Source organism: Chanos chanos, chromosome 1 (genome assembly GCF_902362185.1).
Source record: "Chanos chanos chromosome 1, fChaCha1.1, whole genome shotgun sequence".
Taxonomy (NCBI): Eukaryota; Metazoa; Chordata; class Actinopteri; order Gonorynchiformes; family Chanidae; genus Chanos; species Chanos chanos.
Window position 1 is genome coordinate 4,574,041 of NC_044495.1, and position 22,500 is coordinate 4,596,540.

At 43.9% G+C, this 22,500-nt stretch overlaps 1 protein-coding gene across 2 annotated transcripts in view; it reads right to left on the reverse strand.

Annotated features, from left to right (window-relative positions):
* The window catches only part of eml1 (EMAP like 1), a 39,097-nt gene extending 25,939 nt beyond the window's left edge, over positions 1-13,158 (reverse strand). For both annotated transcript variants that reach the window (XM_030769889.1, XM_030769882.1), the window contains exon 1: positions 12,857-13,158. In XM_030769889.1, the coding sequence (XP_030625749.1) occupies positions 12,857-12,923 (67 nt within the window). In that variant the 5' untranslated portion in view covers positions 12,924-13,158. The remainder of the gene's footprint in view (positions 1-12,856) is intronic.
* Positions 13,159-22,500: the final 9,342 nt, after the last annotated feature.

A 22,500-nucleotide genomic window follows, 5' to 3' on the forward strand; every position in this document is an offset into this window, starting at 1 on the left:
GAATAAATAAAGAAGTGTATGGAAAATCTTTTCTTTTTTTTACGGGTATGATTTCTTTTAGTTGCGGCAAATATGAGGCTCTCACTAGCTCTCAGTCACTGTAAGACTTTTAGGGAGTAATTTTCTCGATGACGCACCTAAAAGGGCAGGTCAAACACAGGGTGTGTGGAAAAAAAAAAAAAAAGTCCCTCTTAATTTCTGTTTGATTATAAACACGCTAACCCATATTGCTCAAAAACATTTACACATAAACAAAATGACGAGAGAGAGAGAGAGAGAGGTAACATCAATAAGAATAACGGTCGTTAGAGCAGACCTGGAATGTAAGTGGGGCGCATGTGAATTAGGCTTTAGATGATTCATTTCTACACAATAGGAAGATCTCAGAGAGAGGCATTCAGAGGTCATCAGAGGTCGAAGGGAGAGTGTGTCTTCTGTCATATTTCTCTGAGCAAAAGCGATCTGTGTGAAAAATATTACTGCACTACCATGGTTAACCACGCCCATGTGACTGTAAACACACACACACACACACACACACACACACACAGAGAGACAGCTGCTGAATCTCACTGAAGAGTTACACAGCCTCTGACCAGTGCATTTGAAATTCAGTTGCTGTCCTCACGCTAATGATCACAACCATTACTGCAGTGTGGTGATTAATGTGGTCCTGTAGACAGGCCTGTTAACAGTGCCCCCAATCAGCCTATTACATGCAGTCTGATAATCCCAACTGCCTCTCTCTCTCTCTCTTTCTCCCTCTCTCTCTTTCTCCCTCTCTCTCTGCCCCCCCATCTCTCTGCCTCCTTCTCTGTCTTTCTCTCTCTCTGTCTCTTCCTGCCTCCATCTTTGTCTCTCTCTCTCTCTTTTTCTCTCTCTTTCTGTCCCTCCCGTTCTCTCTCTCTCTCTCTCTCTCTCTCTCTCTCTCTCATGCTGTCTCTGTCTCTTCCTCACTTTCTCTCTATACCTTTTCTTCTTTCTATCTCTCTATCCCCCTCTTTCTCACTCTCTCTCTCTCTTTGTCTCTCTCCTGTTTTCTCTCTATCCCTGTCACACACACACACACACACACACACATCCCTACATGTAACAGGGGCTTAAAGGACGAAGTCAAATTGAGTATTCCGTATGACGACTGATAATATGTAAATATGCCACACTGATGTGGCGGGTCACGGTGCAGAAAGCCAAACCCCAGTGAGAGGAACATGTGATATTCTTCCATGATTACAAATACACATGAAAAGCAAGGAACAAAGGACCCCACACCGAACAAATCGCTGCACCTCTCTGGGGAAAGAAGAAGTTTTCCTACAACTTACAAAATACTTTTCAACTCAAGCTGCCCTTAGCAAAACTGCAAAGACTCATTTTTCGGATCGTCTGAAAGAGAGGAAAAGTCCCTTCCAGTTTTGCCCCCCCCAAAAAAACCCAGATTCCGTCTCTTTGAAGCAGTCTACAGAGGGATTGTTCTCTGGTTCTGTGCTCACAAAGCGGGTCCCTATCTGCACGAAGCCTCCGGAGACATGGTACTAATACTGGTACAATGAGAACCAGTCACGGCCCAGATACGCCGTCTTCACTGCCGCTTCCGGCTTGTGCCCTCGACGCATTTCACAATCACACACACCAGGCTCTGCACCTTGTAACATTACACGCCCCATGCTTTGCATGTAATTACAGAGAACACATCATTAAACACACATTTTTAACGATGTCCCTCATACAACACAAATGCTCTCTCTCTCTCTCTCTCTCTCTCCCTCTCTCTCCCTCTCTCTCCCTCTCTCTGCTTTTAAATCCCTTGTCTATGCGTGACTACTGGAATACATTCAGCGTTCCTTCCTTTGAATCCTCCAAAAAGCAGGAACGGGGAAGCATTTCAGTGAACCTTGAATGAAATTAAAAAAAGGAAATTTCTATTTTCAAAGTGTGCACTTGGCCAGCATCCATTTGCTTTAACCCAATGAAAACACTCCTGAATGAAAATTAAAAAAAAAAAACACTTCTGTTTTCAGTTCCAGCCTGTCTATCGGTTCGTCTGAATTCAATCACTGTCTGTTTTCCTGCAGCCTGATTGGATGTCACCTCCCCGTCTCGGGGCTCGTACTGTCTGTATTCATTAGTCACCGAATCTCCACCATCTGCTCCGTCATCTTCCCGTTTCCGATCAGCCCTCCACTTATCAGTTTATCTATCCCTCTTCCTCTATCTCTGCACAGATTAAAACCTCTCTTTCTCCGAAGGGAAAGATTGCAGTCTTGAAATATGAAACGTTGGAATCGGGGGTTAACACCAGTGTGTGTGTGTGTGTGTGTGTGTGTAAACAGGACAGAACAGCTTATCTCCTTCCACCTCCTGAGCTGAGAGGAGCAGGGAGGAGCAGCAGCTCTCCCCGTTTTTTTTATACCCTCTCAAAATCGTTTTCTGTTCATTTCACACACACACACACACACACACACACCTCGTCGGCCCTCGCTTTTTACTCCCTGTAAAATTAGCAACCACGCTAAGCCCTTCTCCGCCGAATCACTGAAGGTCTTTCCATTCAGCTCTTAGATGGGGACGCTGGGTGAACAAATGATGCTGGGTTATCAAAGTGAAGGGCCTTCTCTGTAACGTCTCTCTCTCTCTCTCTCCCTCTCTCTCTCTCCTGGTGGTGGAGCCTCATTAATAAAAAATTTCCCATCTGAAGCCGCGTCTGCATGCTGACTCATATTGCCTGCGTGTCGCTTGACATCTGAGGTGAGCCGAGAACGAGAAATAAAAGAGAAATGAGATCTGAGGAGCTCTGAAATGAGCTTCCTGGGAGATTATTAGAATGCCGCACGCTGGGAGCCGGAGTTTGCCACGTTGTGTTTTTTTTTTAAAGACTCTTCTCTTCGTGTAAGAGAGGTAAAAACCCAGACCCTGGGACACCATGCTTCACTGAGACAAATGTTCAGAGCATTTAATGGTTAATGGTTCTTATGTACCGCAGGAAAACAATAAACCTATCATTTCAAACAACAGACTGGTCCTAAAATAATATCTGAGAGAGAGAGTGAGAGTGAGAGAGACAGAGAGAAAGAGAGAGAGAGAGAGAAAGAGAGAGAGAGAGATCAGCGGACTAAAAGTGGATTACGACTGCCGACGTTCTTCATCTCTTTACTTTCATGTCCCGAGGTCACTGAGCTAAGGTCAATCTCGGTAGGCTCTGTTTGGAAGCGCCGCTGATTGAAAGACAGAACTGTTCTGTCGATACGAAGCACTGGCCCTTCAAAAGCAGTGAAAACCAACTGAGCCCAAGTCGTACCGAAAGTCATGTCTGGTCTGAAACAGATCCGGGAGCTTCATTAGCGAATAAAGCGTTGGATGAGAGGAGCACGGGAGGGAGAAAAGCCGCCCCCGTAGCTCAATGACGCTTAAGACGAAGAAACAGGGCCAAGAGGATCAAAGAGATAACACATGTGACCCGTGTGAGGAACAGCACAAAAAAACCAAACAAACAAACAAACCACAAAGCGAGAGAAAGAGAGAAACAAACAAGAGGGGAGAGGTCGACATCAAGGGCGACAACTAAAAGCCCTGGAAGCTCCTGTCCTTTAGGAAGAGCTGAAATATCCTCCTGACGTTAACGGCATCCTTTTCCCGGGTCAAACGGGGGACAGCTCGTGAAAGCTTCCTTCTGTTCCGACACCCTTGGGTTGGGTTTCGCAGGGCGGCGGCCGGGCCGGGCCGGGCCCTGCCAGGCGACGGCGGAGCGTGTGATCAATGAGGGCCTGTAGAGTGTTAGCTGAGCCGTGGCAGAGGGGAGAGCAATGACAGGCCACTGAATAAGGCTGTTCAGAGGATCTGAAATAGCTTAAGTGGCCGACTGGGAGACTGCCAGGCTTTGGGACACGAGCCTCCCTCTCCAATTTTACTCAACAAAAGAAAGGAGTCAAGTCAACGTTTGACACTGAAGATGCAGAGGAAATTGGCAAGTGTTCATTTTCCAAGAGTAAAATTTTCAGAGTTAATTTCAGAGTTATTTTACATACCATTAACACTGTTAGCGTTAATTGTGCATTGCTCTGGGTTAAAGCATCGGTTCAGTGAATTAAACATAAATGTAAAATGAGCCAACTCTCATACGGCCTCTACTTCACACTGTCATTTTTAAAACCTGTCTTATAGTCAATCACTGACAGGAGTTAGTTACTTGCTTAATGTTCAACTCTGACTACGGGAAGCGTGAATTTTTACATTATATTAACACTAAAACGTGTTCAGTTTGACACTCCTGTGAGTTATTTTATCAAACACAAATTTGCTGTTTGGGTCTGTCTTTCAGTGAGGAGAGAGCAGAGTTATATCTATCGATGAGGATAAAGAAGAAATAAGAGGATAAGAAGAAATGAAAAGAAGAGGGTGTGGCTGCTGCTGCTGCTGCTGCTGCTGCTGATGATGATGATGATGATGATGATGAAGGGGAAGAGGGGGATGAATCGATGATGCCAAATACAACCCATGGAACGATGACTCCCTTTTTGTTTAGTTGGAAAGCATTTTTTCTTATTTTATCCAGTGCATCACATTACTGAAATAACACAGCACAGAGCATGCACGAGGAAGCATACAACCATGATACACAACAGAACACACACCACGCTCACACACATACACACACATCATACTCACACACACACACCTACTCACACACACCTACTCACACACACCTACTCAGTCACACCTACACACACACCTACTCACACACACCTACTCACACACACCTACTCACACACACCTACACACACACACCGACTCACACACACCGACTCACACACACCTACACACACACACCGACTCACACACACCTACTCACACACACCTACACACACACACCTACTCACACACACCTACTCACACACACCTACACACACACCTACTCACACACACCTACTCACACACACCTACTCACACACACCTACTCACACACACCTACTCACACACACACACCTACACACACACACACCTACACACACACCTACTCACACACCTACACACACACACCTACTCACACACACCGACTCACACACACCGACTCACACACACCGACTCACACACACCTACACACACACACCTACTCACACACACCTACACACACACACCTACTCACACACACCTACTCACACACACACACCTACACACACACACACACCTACACACACACACACCTACTCAGTCACAGTCACAGACTGAGGAGTAGCAGAATCCCACTGACACAATTTCTCAACCGTTTCAAAAGGATACAGTAACCAAAGGAAAAGGCTTTCAAATACTGTTAAATAAATAAAATAAATAAATATTAAAAAACAAAAACAAAAAAAAAAAACAACCTTCTGCTCTGTGAAGTGTGCTGTGGGTTTATTTCAGCCTTTATTTCAAGTGAAGGTTTCAGAAGAGGCCAAGAGAAGGACTTTCCTCTCCGACCCCATGTTTCCCCTTTATTCCTCTGCACCCTCTCCACTCTCACTGATCCCCTCGGAGGTGCGGGGAGAGGAGAGGAGAGGAGAGGAGGGGAGAGGAGAAGAGAGGATTTCTGGGGTGACAATGGCGTTGCTCCTCAGAGCGTGTGTGTTGGGGAGCAGGGGGCTGTGGAGCATGGTGAGGATTAGAGGAATATTGAACTCCTCTTGTCGTCTGGTTACCCCCTCCCCTCCCCACCCCCCACCCCCGGCTCTGCTTTGCTTTGAATAGAATTCCAACGTTTCGCATTCAGCCGCTCAGCTCTCAGGGCTCCTCTGATTTATTCATGTATTTATTTATTTATTTATTTATTTATTCATTCATTTATTCATTTATCTACCTACAAAGAGCCACAACACAGGCATCTTGGAAAGGAGAACATTTCAAAAAAATGTAGAAATGGATTATTGTTGGCATGCTGTTGTAAACCTGTGCATAAACAAAAACGAAAACGAAGAGACCACGCCCATGCTGATGGCTGTCTGTTTCAGACACGCGACCTGTAGCTCGTATTCGATTTGGCACGGCAACGAATGCAACAAAACGACCCATCAGACCGCAGGGTTCGACAGCTTGACCTCATAAAGCTTCAGGAACACTACTGTCTGTCTGTTCTATCATCAATCCCATCCACAACCTCCAAAAAAAAAAACCCCCGTTACCACAGCAATGTCAGGAGTGAGGGGAAAAAAAAAAAACCCTCCACAGACACACGCACACAGACCTGTCAGAGTGCGGAAGAGTTTTCTGCTGAGTCATCCCTTCCCATGAGAACAGAGAACCGCCAACAGGGTCGTTCGAATGGTAACACACAACACCCACAGGGCTTGGGATGGTGGTGGTGGTAGAGTTTGGGGGGGGGGGGGGGGGGGGTGGATGTAGAGTTGAGGCACTGGAAGGATATGCTGGTCTTCGTCTTGAGTTGTGAAAACCAAACTGATGTTCCAGCTTAGATCCTGACTGGTGTGACTTCTACACACTGAGACAACACAGTGTTTCTGGTTGGAAAGAAACACAGGGTCTCTTCACTTAAGCAACTGTCCACAGACGGCGCATTGTGAACAAACAGCGCACAAACAGCCTGGACCAGCGGTGGGGCGTATTTTTTCAAACAAACGACCGCGTTGTTCTAAAAGAGGGATTCGGCCGGTCAGAGAAAAAAAAAAAAAGAGAGAGAGAAAAAAGGAGGGAAAAAAGAAAAAAAAAAAAAAACACAGCCCAGACGCAGGCAGAGAAAGTAGCAGCTGCAGAGGGCTGATCATAAGCGAAGCGTTTTTATCTGTGAAACAAGCAAAGCTACTGCTGAAGAGACCCATTTAAAGCCAGGCCTCTTTACCAGATAAACACAATCTATTACCTCACTGTCAGAAAATATTAGTGATGATTTCTAGTCTTTTTTTTATGCAAGTGTTTTCAATTCAATGTGGCACTGCTGATTTCTAGATTCCTTTTTGAATCAACGCAAGGGAGAAAAGAATTCAACGCCCATTGTGTTACATGAAGCCTCTATGACTGCCCAGGACCACGCAGGCATAAACACAAAGCTCAAATAAGGCGTCAAAGCCAAACACATTCAGCCTTCGAGGAGAACCGTGGCCATTTGTGGTCAGAATACATGCCTCTTCTTTTCTACTCTCTCCCATATCAAGCATTAGCATATTCACCGGTTGTACTTGACTACTCCTGAGTGTCCGACGCATCCATAAAAGACACATTATTTTTGAAACCTTTGTAGACATAAACAAACGCATACTTTTATTTAAACTTGAGCCCCACCAGGCAGAAAACACTGAGCAGCGTGAGATTAGAGGTATGCAGCCACACGCAGTGAGCCACAGAAAAAGCTGCATAGCTTTTTTATCCTGTAAGCATGAATCATCTTCAATGATATCCCAGAATGCCACGCTGCAAAGCGCTGCTCTGTTGACATTACATAAACAGGATCGCTTTTAGATTTCATTGTGGAGCTAGCAACAGCGTGTATCAGAGAAAGAGAGAGACAGAGAGAGAGAGAGAGAGAGAGAGAGAGAGGGACAGAGTGAGGGGGGGGGGTCTCTCCACAGACACAGTGATACAGTGGTGTGTTATCTGAAAAGTGGAGAAGAGAGGGACAGAGAAGATAAACAGTCAAGGCAGGCCATTGTGTCAGTGCCCGCGTAACAGACAAAAACAGCCACGCCAATATCTCCCTGACACCTCAAAAAAATGACTTCTACACAATCCTCCTCTCTCTCTCTCTCTCTCTCTCTCACACACACACACACACACAAACACACACACACAAAACCGCATACACACACACACAGACACACACACACACGCTCATATATACGGATAACCATATCTACACATACATTCACTCTCTCTCATTCTCTCTCTCTCACACGCACACACACACACACGTAGATGTAAATACTTTCTCTCAATCTCTTTCTCACTGCCTGCACTGGAGCTGTAATGAAAAGGCAGGTCCAATGGCTGGTGGCGGGGGGCGGGACTAAAGGAAATCAATCTTAACGTTTCCATGAATCAGCAGCTCTAGATTAGTTATGTTACTCATATCAATATTCATCACTAGTGTATCTGTTTGTGTGTGTGTGTGTGCGTGTGTCTGAGTAAGTGTATGAGTGTGAGTATGTGTGTGTATGTGTTTGTGTGAGTGCGTGTATGTGTGTGTGTGTGTTTGTGTGTGTGTATGAGAGTGAGTGTGAGTATGTGTGTGTATGTGTTTGTGTGAGTGCGTGTATGTGTGTGTGTGTGTGCGTGTGTGAGTATGTCTGTGAGTGCATGTATGTGTGTGTGTGTGTGTGCGTGCGTGCATGTGTGTGTGTGTGTTTGTGTGTGTGCGTGTGTGAGTATGTCTGTGAGCGCATGTACGTGTGTGTGTGTGTGTGTGTGTGCAGTTGACTGATGATGTAGGGTGAAAAGAATAGGAATATCTTCCAAATGCTGGAGATGATCAGAATCTGTGTGTGTCCGTGGAGAGACTCAGGGTTTGAGGATCACACAGTCACCAAAGGATGTGTGTGTGAGGATGTGTGTGTGAGGATGTGTGTGAGGATGTGTGTGTGAGGATGTGTGTGAGGATGTGTGTGTGAGGATGTGTGTGTGAGGATGTGTGTGTGAGGATGTGTGTGTGAGGATGTGTGTGAGGATGTGTGTGTGAGGATGTGTGTGAGGATGTGTGTGAGGATGTGTGTGTGAGGATGTGTGTGAGGATGTGTGTGAGGATGTGTGTGAGGATGTGTGTGAGGATGTGTGTGTGAGGATGTGTGTGTGAGGATGTGTGTGTGAGGATGTGTGTGAGGATGTGTGTGTGAGGATGTGTGTGTGTGGATGTGTGTGTGGATGTGTGTGAGGATGTGTGTGTGATGATGTGTGTGTGAGGATGTGTGTGAGGAGGACACACCGACTGTGTGGTTCTCAAACAGACAGTCAGGTAAAAAGAGTCACTTCCATGCCTGAAACCCTGGAGAGGTGCTGCCTGCTTCTCTCCCTTTCTAAAACTCTGATATATATATCTATCTATATGGATCTCATGTTTGAGTAATGTTGCCTTCCTCCATAAAGAACTGATATTTTTGTAATGCTTGTGAATAAGGGAACAAGCAGAGGAGTTTTGGCACAGAGCGGAGATGTCCCAGAGGACTAAAGAGCTGCACCAGCCAACAGTGTGTCTCTCAACACATCTGACAAAAAAACCCCCCAAAAAAACACTGAGATTTCAGAATCAGAAAATAGCTTTCAATCCAACTACCACACTCTCTGTGAACAGGGCTGAGAGAGAGGAAGAGGAAGAAGGAATGAGAGAGAGAGAGAGAGAGAGAGAGAGAGAGAGTTAGTTACCAGGCTGTGGGCCAAGGCCCCAGCTCTGCTTCTCCCCCCCCCCCCCCCCCCCCCCCCCCCCCCCCCCCCCCCCCCCCCGCCCTTTGACCTGTGCTGTGTTGCTGTTTCGCTGGTAACGTGAGCAGGACTTTAATCCTAATCCTTATGCATGTGCATCCATTATGGGCCAAGAGCAAACAGCCAATAGGAGAGGAGGAACCAGTCGCGTCTGAGTGCCAGGAACACAGACTTGGCCGCTCACCGGCCCACGGGAGGCCGGCCCTTGTATGACACGTGCATGTACACTGTACAATATCTGAACCGGTAAGTGACTTACTCAGTCAAATCACCCTGATTCACTGGTCTTCTGAATCCAGCGCTGTTTAGCTGTGCAGGCCAGCACACACTTCCTCTGACATATGTGTGTGGCAGTGTGGCAAGCCATCATGATTTTTCACTCAATACTGTGCAGGCTAATTGATACTGTAATCAGTATTGAGCAACCTTAATATATATATATATATATATATATATATATATATATATATATATATGTGTGTGTGTGTGTGTGTGTGTGTGTGTGTGAGTGTGTAACTTGTGTCAGGTGTGAAAACATATGTGTGAGTTTTAACAGAGTGTGTTACATGGCAGCTTTTGACCCAGAATATTCCAGAAACATCACCAGTCTGGGCCACACAGAAATGAAAACGTTTGTAATGGTTAACTCTACACAAAGTGAGAGTGGTTGACCATATTTTTGTACACGAAAACATAAATTATTCATTTCTCAAAATTTCTTGCGTTAAGTTAAGCCAGCTATAACCACAAGGGGAAAAATAAAGAAGTTGAGTTAATGAACTCCTCTGTTTTAGATAAATGCTTTAGGATCATTTTTATGTCTACCCAACTTTCCCATTAATGTTTAAACAATGTTTCTGAATTTGGCTCCTTTTTTATTTTTTTTGTTTTTTTTATTTTACTGTGTATGTCTGTTAGAGGCGGCGGATCAGATGCCAAGACAACATCAGAAACAGCTGTGGTTAACTTGCTCTAGTCTCACTGGCAATATTTGATTAAAGGACAGACCAGGATAATGGTTTCTTTCCATTTAGTAACATTTTCAGAAAGACAGCCACAGCTCGCTGCAACAGAACGAGGGCCCTCGCTGATCCAAATCTACCAGACTTCACTGCTTACAAACACAAATGCACTTCCAGATTCTCACCCTCCTCTTGTTTGTCTCATTGAAAGTTTGGCCAGGGAGAATTTCAGAATAAAGTCTGAAATACTCTCTCTCTCTCTCTCACTCCCTCCCTCCCTTTCCAGCAAAGTGACCTGCAGAATTTTAGGACCAAGGTTCTTGGCACACCTTCTGTGTTGTGCTGACCCTGGCCCTAAACATTAGTCTAGCTGGCTGATTGGAAACACATGAAGCGTTTAAGAACCAAATGACTTCAGCTGGGCGATGACCTCACCCCAGTCTCACGCAGCACCCCCCTCCCCAATTAAAGTCAGCTTTGGCCCAATGAGCAAACACTACCTCCCTCAACAGGGCTGACCAACACTCTGACTGACTGACTGGCAGGGCAGGGGGAGATCTTGTGGAGAAATAACGCAAAGACAGAGAAAGAGAGAAAGCCAGACGGACAGACAGGTAGACAGACAAAGAGCGAGACAGACAGGTCTTTGTGACACTTTGTGTCAGACACCTCTGAGGCAAAGTGAGGACTATGCCGCATTCGACAGCGTTTAAGCCAAAGCTGGGAAGTCTCGTCAATATCGTATCTGCTTGTCTGAGTATGACGTGGACCAATATCGCGCCAGTGTTACGGTGGAAACATGCACATCAGCAAAAATCCACAAAGGAGCAAACAGGAAAAACATTACATACCACAGCCGTCTTTGTTAATCAAAGCAATGCGCCTGGAGTGCCACAAACTCGAGCGTCGAAAGAAACAGAAGCACCACCAGTCCATCCCAACAGCCTAAAAATACACTAAAGTTTTGCATGTTGGGAGAATCCCCCCCCCCCCCCCCCACAAGATAGGTCATTGATACCTGTGAGGCACTCGAGTAACAGAAGCCAAATTTGCCTACGTCAACACCTGTTTGACAGACACCTTACTGTAAGAGTCTTATCATTCTTTTGCATGTGACATATTACTGGATCTTTTTTTTTTTTTTGGCAGATTTAAAGGTGAGTGATTGCTATGAGGGATGAGGCAGCTCGCCAAAGCAGTCTACCTTAGCCCCAGTTTACACCTGTTTGACAGGTCAAGCAAGAAGCTTACCTAGGCTATCTTTACACTCTCAGCACCAGATTGGCATCATTCACATTAAATACCATTCATTATCCCATTCATTCATTATTCATTATTCACCTCAGAACACAATGAGAGCCTAGGCCACTTTGCATCTATAACTTTTCCATTGCTCTCTGTTCATTCAACACAACACAGATTTTCCATATGTATATGTGTTTGTATATATGTTTGTATACGGGTGGAAACGTAACAATGCACAATGCAACTGTTTTCACTTTGCTGGAATTTCAAGAGGAAGTATTCCAGCGCTTTCTATTGAAACAGGCACAGTCGTTTCAGGTGCGCTGATATGTGTGATTCAAACTGGGGTGTGGGGGTGGGGGTGGGGGGTTGGGGCTAAAATTTATTCATTCTGAATCAAGAGAGAGACCCTGAATTCACCATCCCCCTTCTGATGTTCTATCACACACACACACACACACACACACACACACACAGACCAGTAGCAGGAGGATGTAATGAAAAAAAAAAAAAACACCTTCACACTTCACAGACAAACACTACACAGATAAGCAGCACAACACAGATAACAAAGTAAATCTAATCCAGATAATAGAATTATGCAAACAACAAAACAACGCAGTCAGGAAAACATAATTCAGAAAAAAAAATCCCACATAATAGACACACTCTTAGCTCTCTTGGCCTGTATACCATTTCTCTCTCTCTCTCTCTCTCTCTCTCTCTCTCTGAAAGCTTTCGGAGTTGGGATCCACTGCTGTCTTTCCTATTACAGGCGAGTAGACCACTGAATAACAGTACCAGTTCTTCTGGATCAGATACAGTAGACGCTAACATGATTTGCTATAAACTCCTACAGAGAGATAAACCAAATGGGTTTTCGAATCATTTTTGTAGCAATGTAATGTCTACATTAAAATATATTATTTCTATAGACAATGATATTTCTAAATATACCGTCAACTGCCGCAAAAGTCATTGTGACGCGTCGCCACTTTTGCTTCTTCTCCAACTGGACTCTCAGGCAAACTGTCATCTCCTTTTTCATCGGCGTATCAGTCGGAAACTTTCACTTTCTTGCAACGCTCAGACAACCGAGACAAATTTATCAAGGGCAGGGTGCGGCATTTGTGCTTAAGCCACAGAAAACGAATTAAAACTTCTTCAGGGTGTACATGCACACGAAAGAAAGACAGAGGGAATTGTTAGTGTGTCAGGCTTTCATTTAAACGCATAAGAAAGGATTAGTTTACCGTTGCAGAATTGCAGCAGTGAGGAGGTGTCATAGAGGCTGCTGTAACTGGAAAATCCGTCCTCCATTCTAGACCTCCGCTGTCCTCAACTAGCCTACCTCCCTTTTCCCCTCCTTTCTCTCGGTCTCTTCTGCGAGTCCCCGTTACTTTCGCACACAAGCCACGGCGTCTCGCTCTTCGTTCAACATCCACTTTTCTGGGGTCGGCCTGCCGGTGTCAGTTACCATGGCAACCCATTCACTCTCTCGGGTCACGAGAATTCAACCCTGTTTTCCTGAATGGCCTGACAGTTAGATGAATCCTACAGAAAAAAAACGGAGGCTGAAAATATTCGGGGGAAAAGTTGATCAAACAAGGATGTCAGCGTGTCCTTTCGCCTCTCCTCCCTCCTTCTTATATATTTTTCTTTTCTGTGTTCTTCTCGCTGTCCTCTGCCGCAGCTGTACTGTGTTAAATGAAGCGCTGATTTCCACTCGGGAAAAGAGCTTTAGACGGTTTGAACAGTGATGGCACGGAGCGACCGTGTGTTTCGGGGTTTACGTTGAGTGCGTATGGGAGTGTTTGTGTAATGCCACTGACAATCCACTTGAGCTGTTTCCAACTCCGCCCCCTCCTTATGAATGACAGGGTTATTAACAAATGAGAGATAAGGAGGGTTGGGTCACTTGAAAAACACAAATCCCCTACGTTCAGCCAAATTACAGAGACGGCTCGACGTAGGTTTCAAGTCCAGAAAAGAAGAGCCAGAGAACTCAGAGAACGGTAATTCTGTTTCTTAAGCAGTTGTTAATGAGGCGGGTCAACACGGCTCTGTTTCATAACAAATAAATTCAGTCAGGCTTAAACACTAGCAGCAACGTTTTTTTGCGATATAGTCTGGGACATTTTAGAGAAAACATATTCAGTCCATATTCCGTTACACATAAATTTCGAGCAGTGAAACGGCTTTTTATGGCAATAACAAAATCAGAAACTTTGCGTGTTTCAACAACCTTAACACGGGCTCCTTTCAGAGCGGCGAGCGAGCGGGATTAGATGAAGAGGAACAAGCTAAAGTGAAGTAAACTACGCTGTATACAACCCCCGAGAGATAGAAAGAAAATGAATTAACGGTACTGGTTAAAGTGCAGTCCTTGGTAAGGCTTGATACACAGTTCATGAAAAGGCAGAAACATTCAGAACACAAAAACGCTTCGCAGATATTTGCTTCTTCTTTCGTTTTTTCAGAAATCGGGACATCCTCGGCGGAACCGTCTCCGGTGAGAGACTACAGCTGAATCATCGACAGGGCAACACCATCAAAAAGGACTGTTAGACACGGGCCGCTTTTGGGACGTTTCTGTCCTCAAAGTATAAAAACAAATGACGTCAGATCCCTTCCCTCTTTTATGCCATAAAGCCAAACACAAAGGCCAAATCAGTGTGTGAAAACGAAACATTATTATTCTCTGCCTTATCTGTCTGAAAACAGACAGTGCTGGTGGTGTCTGGAAAATCATCAAAGAGGAAGGGGGTGTGAGAGAGTGTGTGTTTGAGAGAGAGGGGGAGAGAATGAGAGACAGAGAGAGAGAGAGAGAGAGAGAGAGAGAGAGAGACAGCATTCATGGTCTACAGCAGCCAGCCCAGGGGAAAACCTCTCTAAATTATTCATTGTGGAGAATCGAGGCATATGCATAAAGATGACTGTGTGGCCTACATGTTCAACTCTCGCGTACGAAACAAAACATAACAAGATGCGGGGGCGGGGGTGTCAGAGACACAGATGATATGACAGTCATTGCAATGGCAAATATATGGGACTGTGTTTTTTATATTTGATTTATAGCTCTGTGTGTGTTTGTGTGTGGTGTGTGTGTGGTGTGTGTGTGGTGTATGTGTGTATGTATGTGTGTGTGTATGTGTGGTGTGTGTGTGTCTGTTTGTGTGTGTGTGTGTTTGTTTGAATTCTGGTCGCAGCTTTGTCCCCAGAACCTTGAACTGCCTAGTCAGGGTAATCCAGGTGAATGATGAAAGACTCTCTCTCTCTCTCTCTTTCTCTGTCTGTCTGTCTCTCTCTCTTTCTTTCTCTGTCTGTCTCTCTCTCTCTGTGTCTTAAAGGATGTCACTATGTGCCCCCTGAGTTATTACGCAACAGGAGAGAACTTCCAATAGAGGTCAAGGGAAGCAAGATTAGGATTATTTTGAGCCGCAGTAAACACTGCTGTTAGATTACTCTCTCCTTTCCTCTCACTGCCAAACAAACATCCTTAACGGCTATAAATAACCGGGTATAATCATATACGAGTAACTCAAACATTCATCTCACGACCTGACAAGAAATCCATTGCACACTCTTTTTTCTTTTTCTTTTTTTTTTAAATTGTGTATCAGTTTATGAATTTATGATCTTTTTGGTCTTTTATGATAAACTGTTGTTTAGAGCTTATGAATAACAACAGCATTGTTGACAGCACATTGTCTTTTTACTTCTCACTGATATCTGTGTCACTGATGACTGTTTCTGCTCCTCTGTCGCTTGCACAGAGAATAAAGCTCTAGGCTGCAGGAAGGAAAGCGCAGTTCATTGGTAGTTAGAGATTAGAGAGTGTTATACAGAATGGTGCTCCAGATTAGACTCTCTCTCTCTCTCTCTCTTCATCTCTCTCTCTCTCTCTCTCCATCTCTCTCTCTCTCCCCCTCTCTGCCCCCCCCCTCTCAGACACACACTCATATACATGTATATATATAGACAGAGTGTGTCTATGTGTCTGTGTGTATGTGTGAGAGAGGAATAAAAAGAGAAAGAGGGTGTGTGTGTGTGTGTGAGAGAGAGAGAGAGAGAGAGAGAGGGTGTGTGTGTGAGAGAGAGAGAGAGAGAGAGAGAAAGAGAGAGAGGACTGGAGGGGGGTTTAACATCTCAGCATGAGACGTAATATCCCTCGGGTGGCAGCTGGACAACCCTGTACCCCTCCCATTGTTCAACCATCATTATAATGGCTACACTCGGGTCGGTCCACACATTCACACCCAGACACGCTAAGGCAGACAGAGAGCAGGCCAAAATTACAGCCAGGAGAGAGGGCGAAAGATTTTCATGGTCGATGCAGAGTCAGCATTAACTGGTACATATATATATATATATATATATATATATATATACACATACTCCCTGTGAGGGAATCTGACCTAACTCTAAGGATATCCCCTGTGTAGTCTAAAAGATACATTCCAGCTGCTGACCTGAAAATAGACTCACTGACAGACTGACACCTTAAAAGAACCCCAGTGATCATATGCACTGCAGTGCAGTGGGCAAAGATTAAGCACAATCAAAAGTAAACAGAGTTATGGCTGTGAAGAGGATTAATCTTTTCCCATTTGCACCATCTGCTTACAGTAAGTAAGTGGGTTTTTTTATTTTTATTTTGTTTTGTTTTTTTCGGGTAGGGCTTTCCCTCCAAAAACAGCGTTTGTGTAATTCCTCATTCAGAGATTTTGTCAAAATCATCAAATTTCAAAACAGCACCCTTTTTAAAGCAGACTTCGAGTGAGGTACAATGTAGTCATCTTTGTCCGCGTCCATAATGAGAACCGCACGAAGCGCGTACCATCACACCCCATTTCCCTCGAACAGCACTCAGAGCACTAAGCCGAGAAAAACAAAATAACTTCTGATGTGTTAAAGTAGGGTATTCACTACTCGCATGATCCACATGTAAGACCATCAAACAATGTCCAATTATACTCTTCATAACCAAGGAAAGAGGAGGGAGGACACAAGTCTATGTCTATGTGCACATACATACGTGTCCTTATGTATGTATGCATGTAACGTTACATCTGTTGCGTCAAAAAGACAGAATAATATGATGCAGGTGTTTATATTTAGTCTTTTGGAAACCAAATCCTGAGGAGTTTGACTCTCTGTTTTTGGAGCCTGGATAATCTCAGCCCAGGCTGGCTGTGTTTTTATTGTGTGTCACCGCCTGGCAACAGCAGCTGTCTATTAGTAAAAAAAAAAAAAAAAAAAAAAAGGAAAAGAAAAGAGAAGAGAAGAAAAAAAAAAAAAGGTCACACTTCACTGGATATTTGTCACCATGAACAAAAAATAGAGAAAAAAAATAATCTGACCCATATACAACACAAAGCACACATTGTCTAACCGAATCACCGAACGCAACTGTAAAACTGGTCCGGAACATTCCATCACCTTGGGAGATGAGAAAAAAAAAAAAAACTGAAACTAAAGTGAATTTTGGAATAACACAAGACGTTTAAATGTTGTAAAAATGTTTAAGAAAAAAAACCCCATCATGTAGCACATACCCATATCGTTCAGTGTTATCAGTCGTAGTCGAAACGAGGACAGAAATGAAAGTCATGTAAAGCATGGTTTTGTGAAAAGGTCCACAGCTCACAGCAAGATTTAACAGAGAGAAAGTTCTTTATACACTGGGCTGCGGTTTCTGCCTGTAAAAATTACATGATCGTTCTACAGCGTGACCAGTCAAACAGAATTCTGTTCTGCAGTAGTAGTCTTGTGAGTCATGCTGAGAGAGGAACACGCCGGAGTGTGGATCTAGGCTGCGTATGTAAGTGAGTGGGTTTTCACCGGCGTTGCGGTATATTTTGTCGTGTGCAAAAGAGATGACATGGATGCGTGCCGCTGATCCTGTGATTTTAAAGAATATAGGCATTTCTTTTATTCCGCGCTTTAAAACAAAATCCTTGTGTTGGCGTTCTCTGTGAGCCAAAAGTATCTTTTTTATATATAGCTGAGTTGTGGATGACTTTGACTTTGAATTTGGCTTTGAATTTTTTGCATCACTATTGTTCTCTCTCTCTCTCTCTCTCTCTCTCTCTCACACACACACACACACACACACACACCACACACACACACACACACAGTCTATTTTGCCCTTGGGATTGAAATAGCAGTTAATCCATGGGCTGTAAAATGGTATTATCATGTCTGTGTCCGGCATTCACACAGGCATTCCCCATTAAATTACCACACGTACAGACACAACAAACCGCACATTTAAATCACCCTGTTCAGTCCACCATTTAAATCACCATATTCAGGCAATTTTCTGCTAATAAATGGTTTATTATCAAAACTTAGACAGAGATTCTGGACAACGATTTTGGATGAAAATGTGAATTGCCAACATGTAGAGAAGTTTCTAGAATGGGACTGTTGACTCAGTACAGTGACTGAGAGACCAAAGGGTTTGGTTGGTTAGTGAGCGTCTGAGTGGATTTAGATGCCGAGAGGGAGTCACTGGACACTGGCCAATATGGAAAAGCACGACACTTTCATTAGAGCTGTCACTCACTAACACATGAGGCACTGTAAGCACGCGCATGTGTGGGACCATGACTTCACAGTTTCATAACAAACAAACAAACAAACAAACAAACAAACAAACTTTTCCTCCTATGAAAAAAACAAGTCTTAAAAGATTAGGTTTTTTGATCATTTATACAACTACAACACTTATCGCGATATTACCATTTCAAAAATGTCTCGATATTTTTTAAGGTTCTTATAACCCAAAACTGCCGAACTCAAATGCATCGCTTCTGTCAATTAAACATGAAAAACAATCGTCTCACTCAAACGCGTTCAATTCCAGGGTCAGATAAAAAAACACATCTGCACTCTCTAGTCCTGTCTCAGATTTCCCCATCTAGTCTAATTTTCACTGCATTAACCCAGGACATGGTTGGTTAGCGAGGGGAGTTCTGCAGCGTGTTCATGGAGCGTTCCCAACTCTGGCCCCCCCTCGGGAATCCCCAGACCTCCTTCTGGCCTTGGCATGGTTGCCATAGCATCGTCTGTTTCCTTGGAGCCCAGGGCCCAGGAGAGCTCTGGGCAGGAGTGGACCTCAGCAGAGTCTCCCTGAGCTGAGCCAGCAGATGCTTGTGTGCTTCCATGACATCATCGATGATATCGTGGCATGGATTAGTGCCAGTAAAACTAGCCTGACCTTTAAGCAACATAACAATTCAGAACATTACAATTCACTCTGATTCCCCTCTCATTGTTTCTGAGAGCCAAAAGCCAAAAAAAAATGTACTTGACCACTGAGAACAATTTAACAATTTATCCAAAACTGCTGGAAAACAGAACAAGGTCACTAGCGTTACGAATTATGTAACGAAGTGTTCGTAAATCTCAGAAGTGGCCTCTGGAGCTCAGAATGCAGAGAGATGAAGTGACACAGGATTGGCTTCAGAGAAAATCCTTTTAAAGTCATTCCAGTCTGAGGAAACCTAACACATTATATCATCAGGTTCTAGGCGCTGTTATGAATTTGGAAAACAGACATTCATTCATTTGCATCTTTTTTTTTTTTTTAACAATAATAAAATCTTTTTTTTAAAATAGCTTTCCTGAACAGGCCACACTAGCAAGTGTCCCTGCTAGTGTGGCCCCAACTTTACAGGTATTTATAAACCATTTCATGGCTGTATTTCCACAACAAACTACACTACACACACACACACACACACTATAAGAATTACTGTTGTTTAAATCATGAATTTCTGCTAAGAATTCCTAAATCCAGGACTTGCATTGACTCAGTGTGGATGCTGTGAGTCATGGTTTGATTGAAGGCTTCTGCATTCTCAGGGACTCAAAGGTGAGGCACTGACTCTTGTGTGAACAGCACTGGCTTTGACCTGGGTCTGGTCTTAACTCCATTTATTACTGCTGCACGCATGCCTTCATGTTCTGTCAAGCATCTTCGACATTAATCACATCTGACTAAACCAGTGAGGTCATGCCAGGCCCCTCCCCCCCCCTTTTCCTGCACGCACAGGGACATGCACACAGAAACACTGTTCTCTCCCTCTCTCTCTCACACACACACACACACACACACACACACACACACACATACACACGCACGCACACAAATACACTCTTTCCTTCAAGCCTTTGGGTAGCCCATAAAAAAGTAAAAAAACCATGACATCACAAACTCCCAAACACAGTGTGACAACGCAAAAAATCTACGATAGGGACAGCGTAGGACTCAAATGTCAGAAGTCTGTACACTTCACACCATGGAGTGCTTCAATATGATAAATATTAAAGCAAGAAACCGTATGGGATAAAAATAACCAATCAAAAACATGCTCCGCCCCCCCCATTATCTGTACTTTGTTAAAACATCTCATAGAGGGAGAGAGAGAGAGAGAGAGAGAGAGAGAGAGAGAGAGAAAGATCAATCCATTTACCATAATGGAGCCTGATTTGATCTCCTACTGATGGATAACCTGCTATTCTACACAGAGCTGGAGGACCACTGATCGGAACGCTACAAGCGTTTACCGTCTCACGCTCCTCTCGTCTCGTGAGATCGATACACGGCCTAATCTAAGCTCTCTACGCCGGGGCTGGCTTTCCATTAAAGCCTGAAACACTCTTTCTCGGCGTGCCGGAGAAAAGAGATCCTGTCATAATCAGGCAGGAAATCTCCGTCGACTCAGGCTACAATACGGTGCCGCGCTACTCAAAGTTTGGTGAATCATCAAAGCAGCTTCAGTAATGTAATTCTGACTTATTTATGCTAATGCAGGCGTAATGCCTCAGAAATCGCATTACAATGTTTCATCATCAGCGTTTCAGAAAGAGACAGAACACAGAATATCACCAGCTTCAAAAGCTGAAGTTTGTGTATAGGTCAATACAGTATAACTATACTTCAAAAAACTGCAGTGAAGTTATAGGTGACTGACTGTACAGTGTTGTTATATACTTATTGCTCTGAATAATGCATTGCATGTTCTATGTTAACGGTATGTTTTAGGGGCAAGTTAATAATGTGAGGGCCGCAGTGAGCAAACTGACGTCATCAGGGCAGAAAGGCAGAGCACCTAAGCATAGCAGTCACTGATGATGTCATAGCTGCAGGCGGTGATGTCATAGTTATATAATTCTTGTGCAGCCGTGGTCTAAAGGCTAGAGAACTGGGCTCGTGACGGGAAGGATGCAAGGCGCAGAGGAATGATGCCCACTGGTCCTGCGTCTGTTGTGTGTGTTCACTACTGGTGTGTATGGATGGGTAAAATGCAGAAGACAAATTCACTGCTCATTGTTCACAGTGTGTGTGTGTGATCACGGAGATTTACAATTTACAGAGCAGTGAATGAAGGAGGGTGATATGACAGTGCAAGATACTATGTGATGCCTCGTTGATGAACATGTAAAGCTGTGAAGTCGTTTAAAAACAAAGCTCTTTTATGTAGTAATAATTAAAAAATATAGTATGCTAATCATGTTCTGAATTGATTCTGTTTGAGATTGTCGGTGTGCAACACTTAACATCCTCATGCAGTTGTTTTTAATTTCTCAAAGGAAAAGGCATTTAGTGACACCTAGTGGAGCTGACCATGAATGACAGATTATTTAAATCAAAAAGCCATGCAGCAAATGGCACATCAGATCCAGGATCAAGGAAGCAGATCAGTTTAAATGATTATATCAGTGATTGAATTAGTTTTGATTTCCTGTAACATACTGTCCATCTGGTGTCGTATGGTGCAGTCAAACGGAAATGAATGAATGTAAGGGATAAAAAAGAAAATAATGAAAGAAAAGAAAATGTCTCCCAAAGTGTGTGTGTGTGTGTGTGTGTGTCTGTTCACACTGATTTCTGACAACATTATGGGTCATTTGATAAAGATTATTTATTTTAAAAAACATCATTGGATACTTCTGATCATAATGGCAGACATTCATGTCAGCTTGGGCGTGTCTTTGTTTGTCCCAGGGCTTGAGTCTGAGTCAGCGTCAGACACTTGCGTCAGGGATCAGGATGACTGTGAGGTAGATTCAGAGGTTTATCAGGACTAACACACAGTAAAACGGTGACTTTTCCTGTCACTCCATTAAAAAACATCGACATATAAAGAGAGTTCGAACTCGAATCTCAGTCCCACCGGATTCCAAAGAGTTCCTCGAAATGCCAACCTGTTTCTGCAAAGGTCAACGCTTCAACTGCTTTCATCCACTGCCCTGATTATAACACCATTTATACAAGCACTTTAGCCCTTAACATTCCTCTTTTTAACCTGGTACTGATAACACTCGTAAACCAGTCAACACATCACCATATTATATGTCAACTGAATCTGATGTCACGAGTCTTGGGGGGGGGGGGGGGGGGGGGGGGGGGGTATCAGAATAGCTGAAGCAGAGATGGAGTGAGAAACACTGTTTTCTGTTTCACAGTTCGACGATTGTGCAACTGTTCACAAACACACTGAGGAGCTCCAGAAACCTTAGCTCCAGATTTCCAGACACATAGTATTGCCACTCATCGGAATTCTGGGGGAAACTTGAAGAGGTAATCGTACTAAAATAAATAGGCATTAAACCTAGCCTGTCACCATCTGAAGTGATGATCTAGTTTAGTTTAGTTTAGGCTGAGTTAGTTTAGTTTAGTTTAGTTTAGTTTAGTTTAGTTTAGTTTAGTTTAGTTTAGTTTAGCTTAGGCTGAGTTGGGTGGGGTTATGTTAGTTCTGTTTTGAAGTGCCCCTTTAAAGCGTTTTATGCTTTGAAACCAGTCCTGCTGGTCAGCCTTGATGACCTCATGCTAACACTCCTGAGCGATTTTTTCCTTCATCCATGGATGTTGAACACTGGT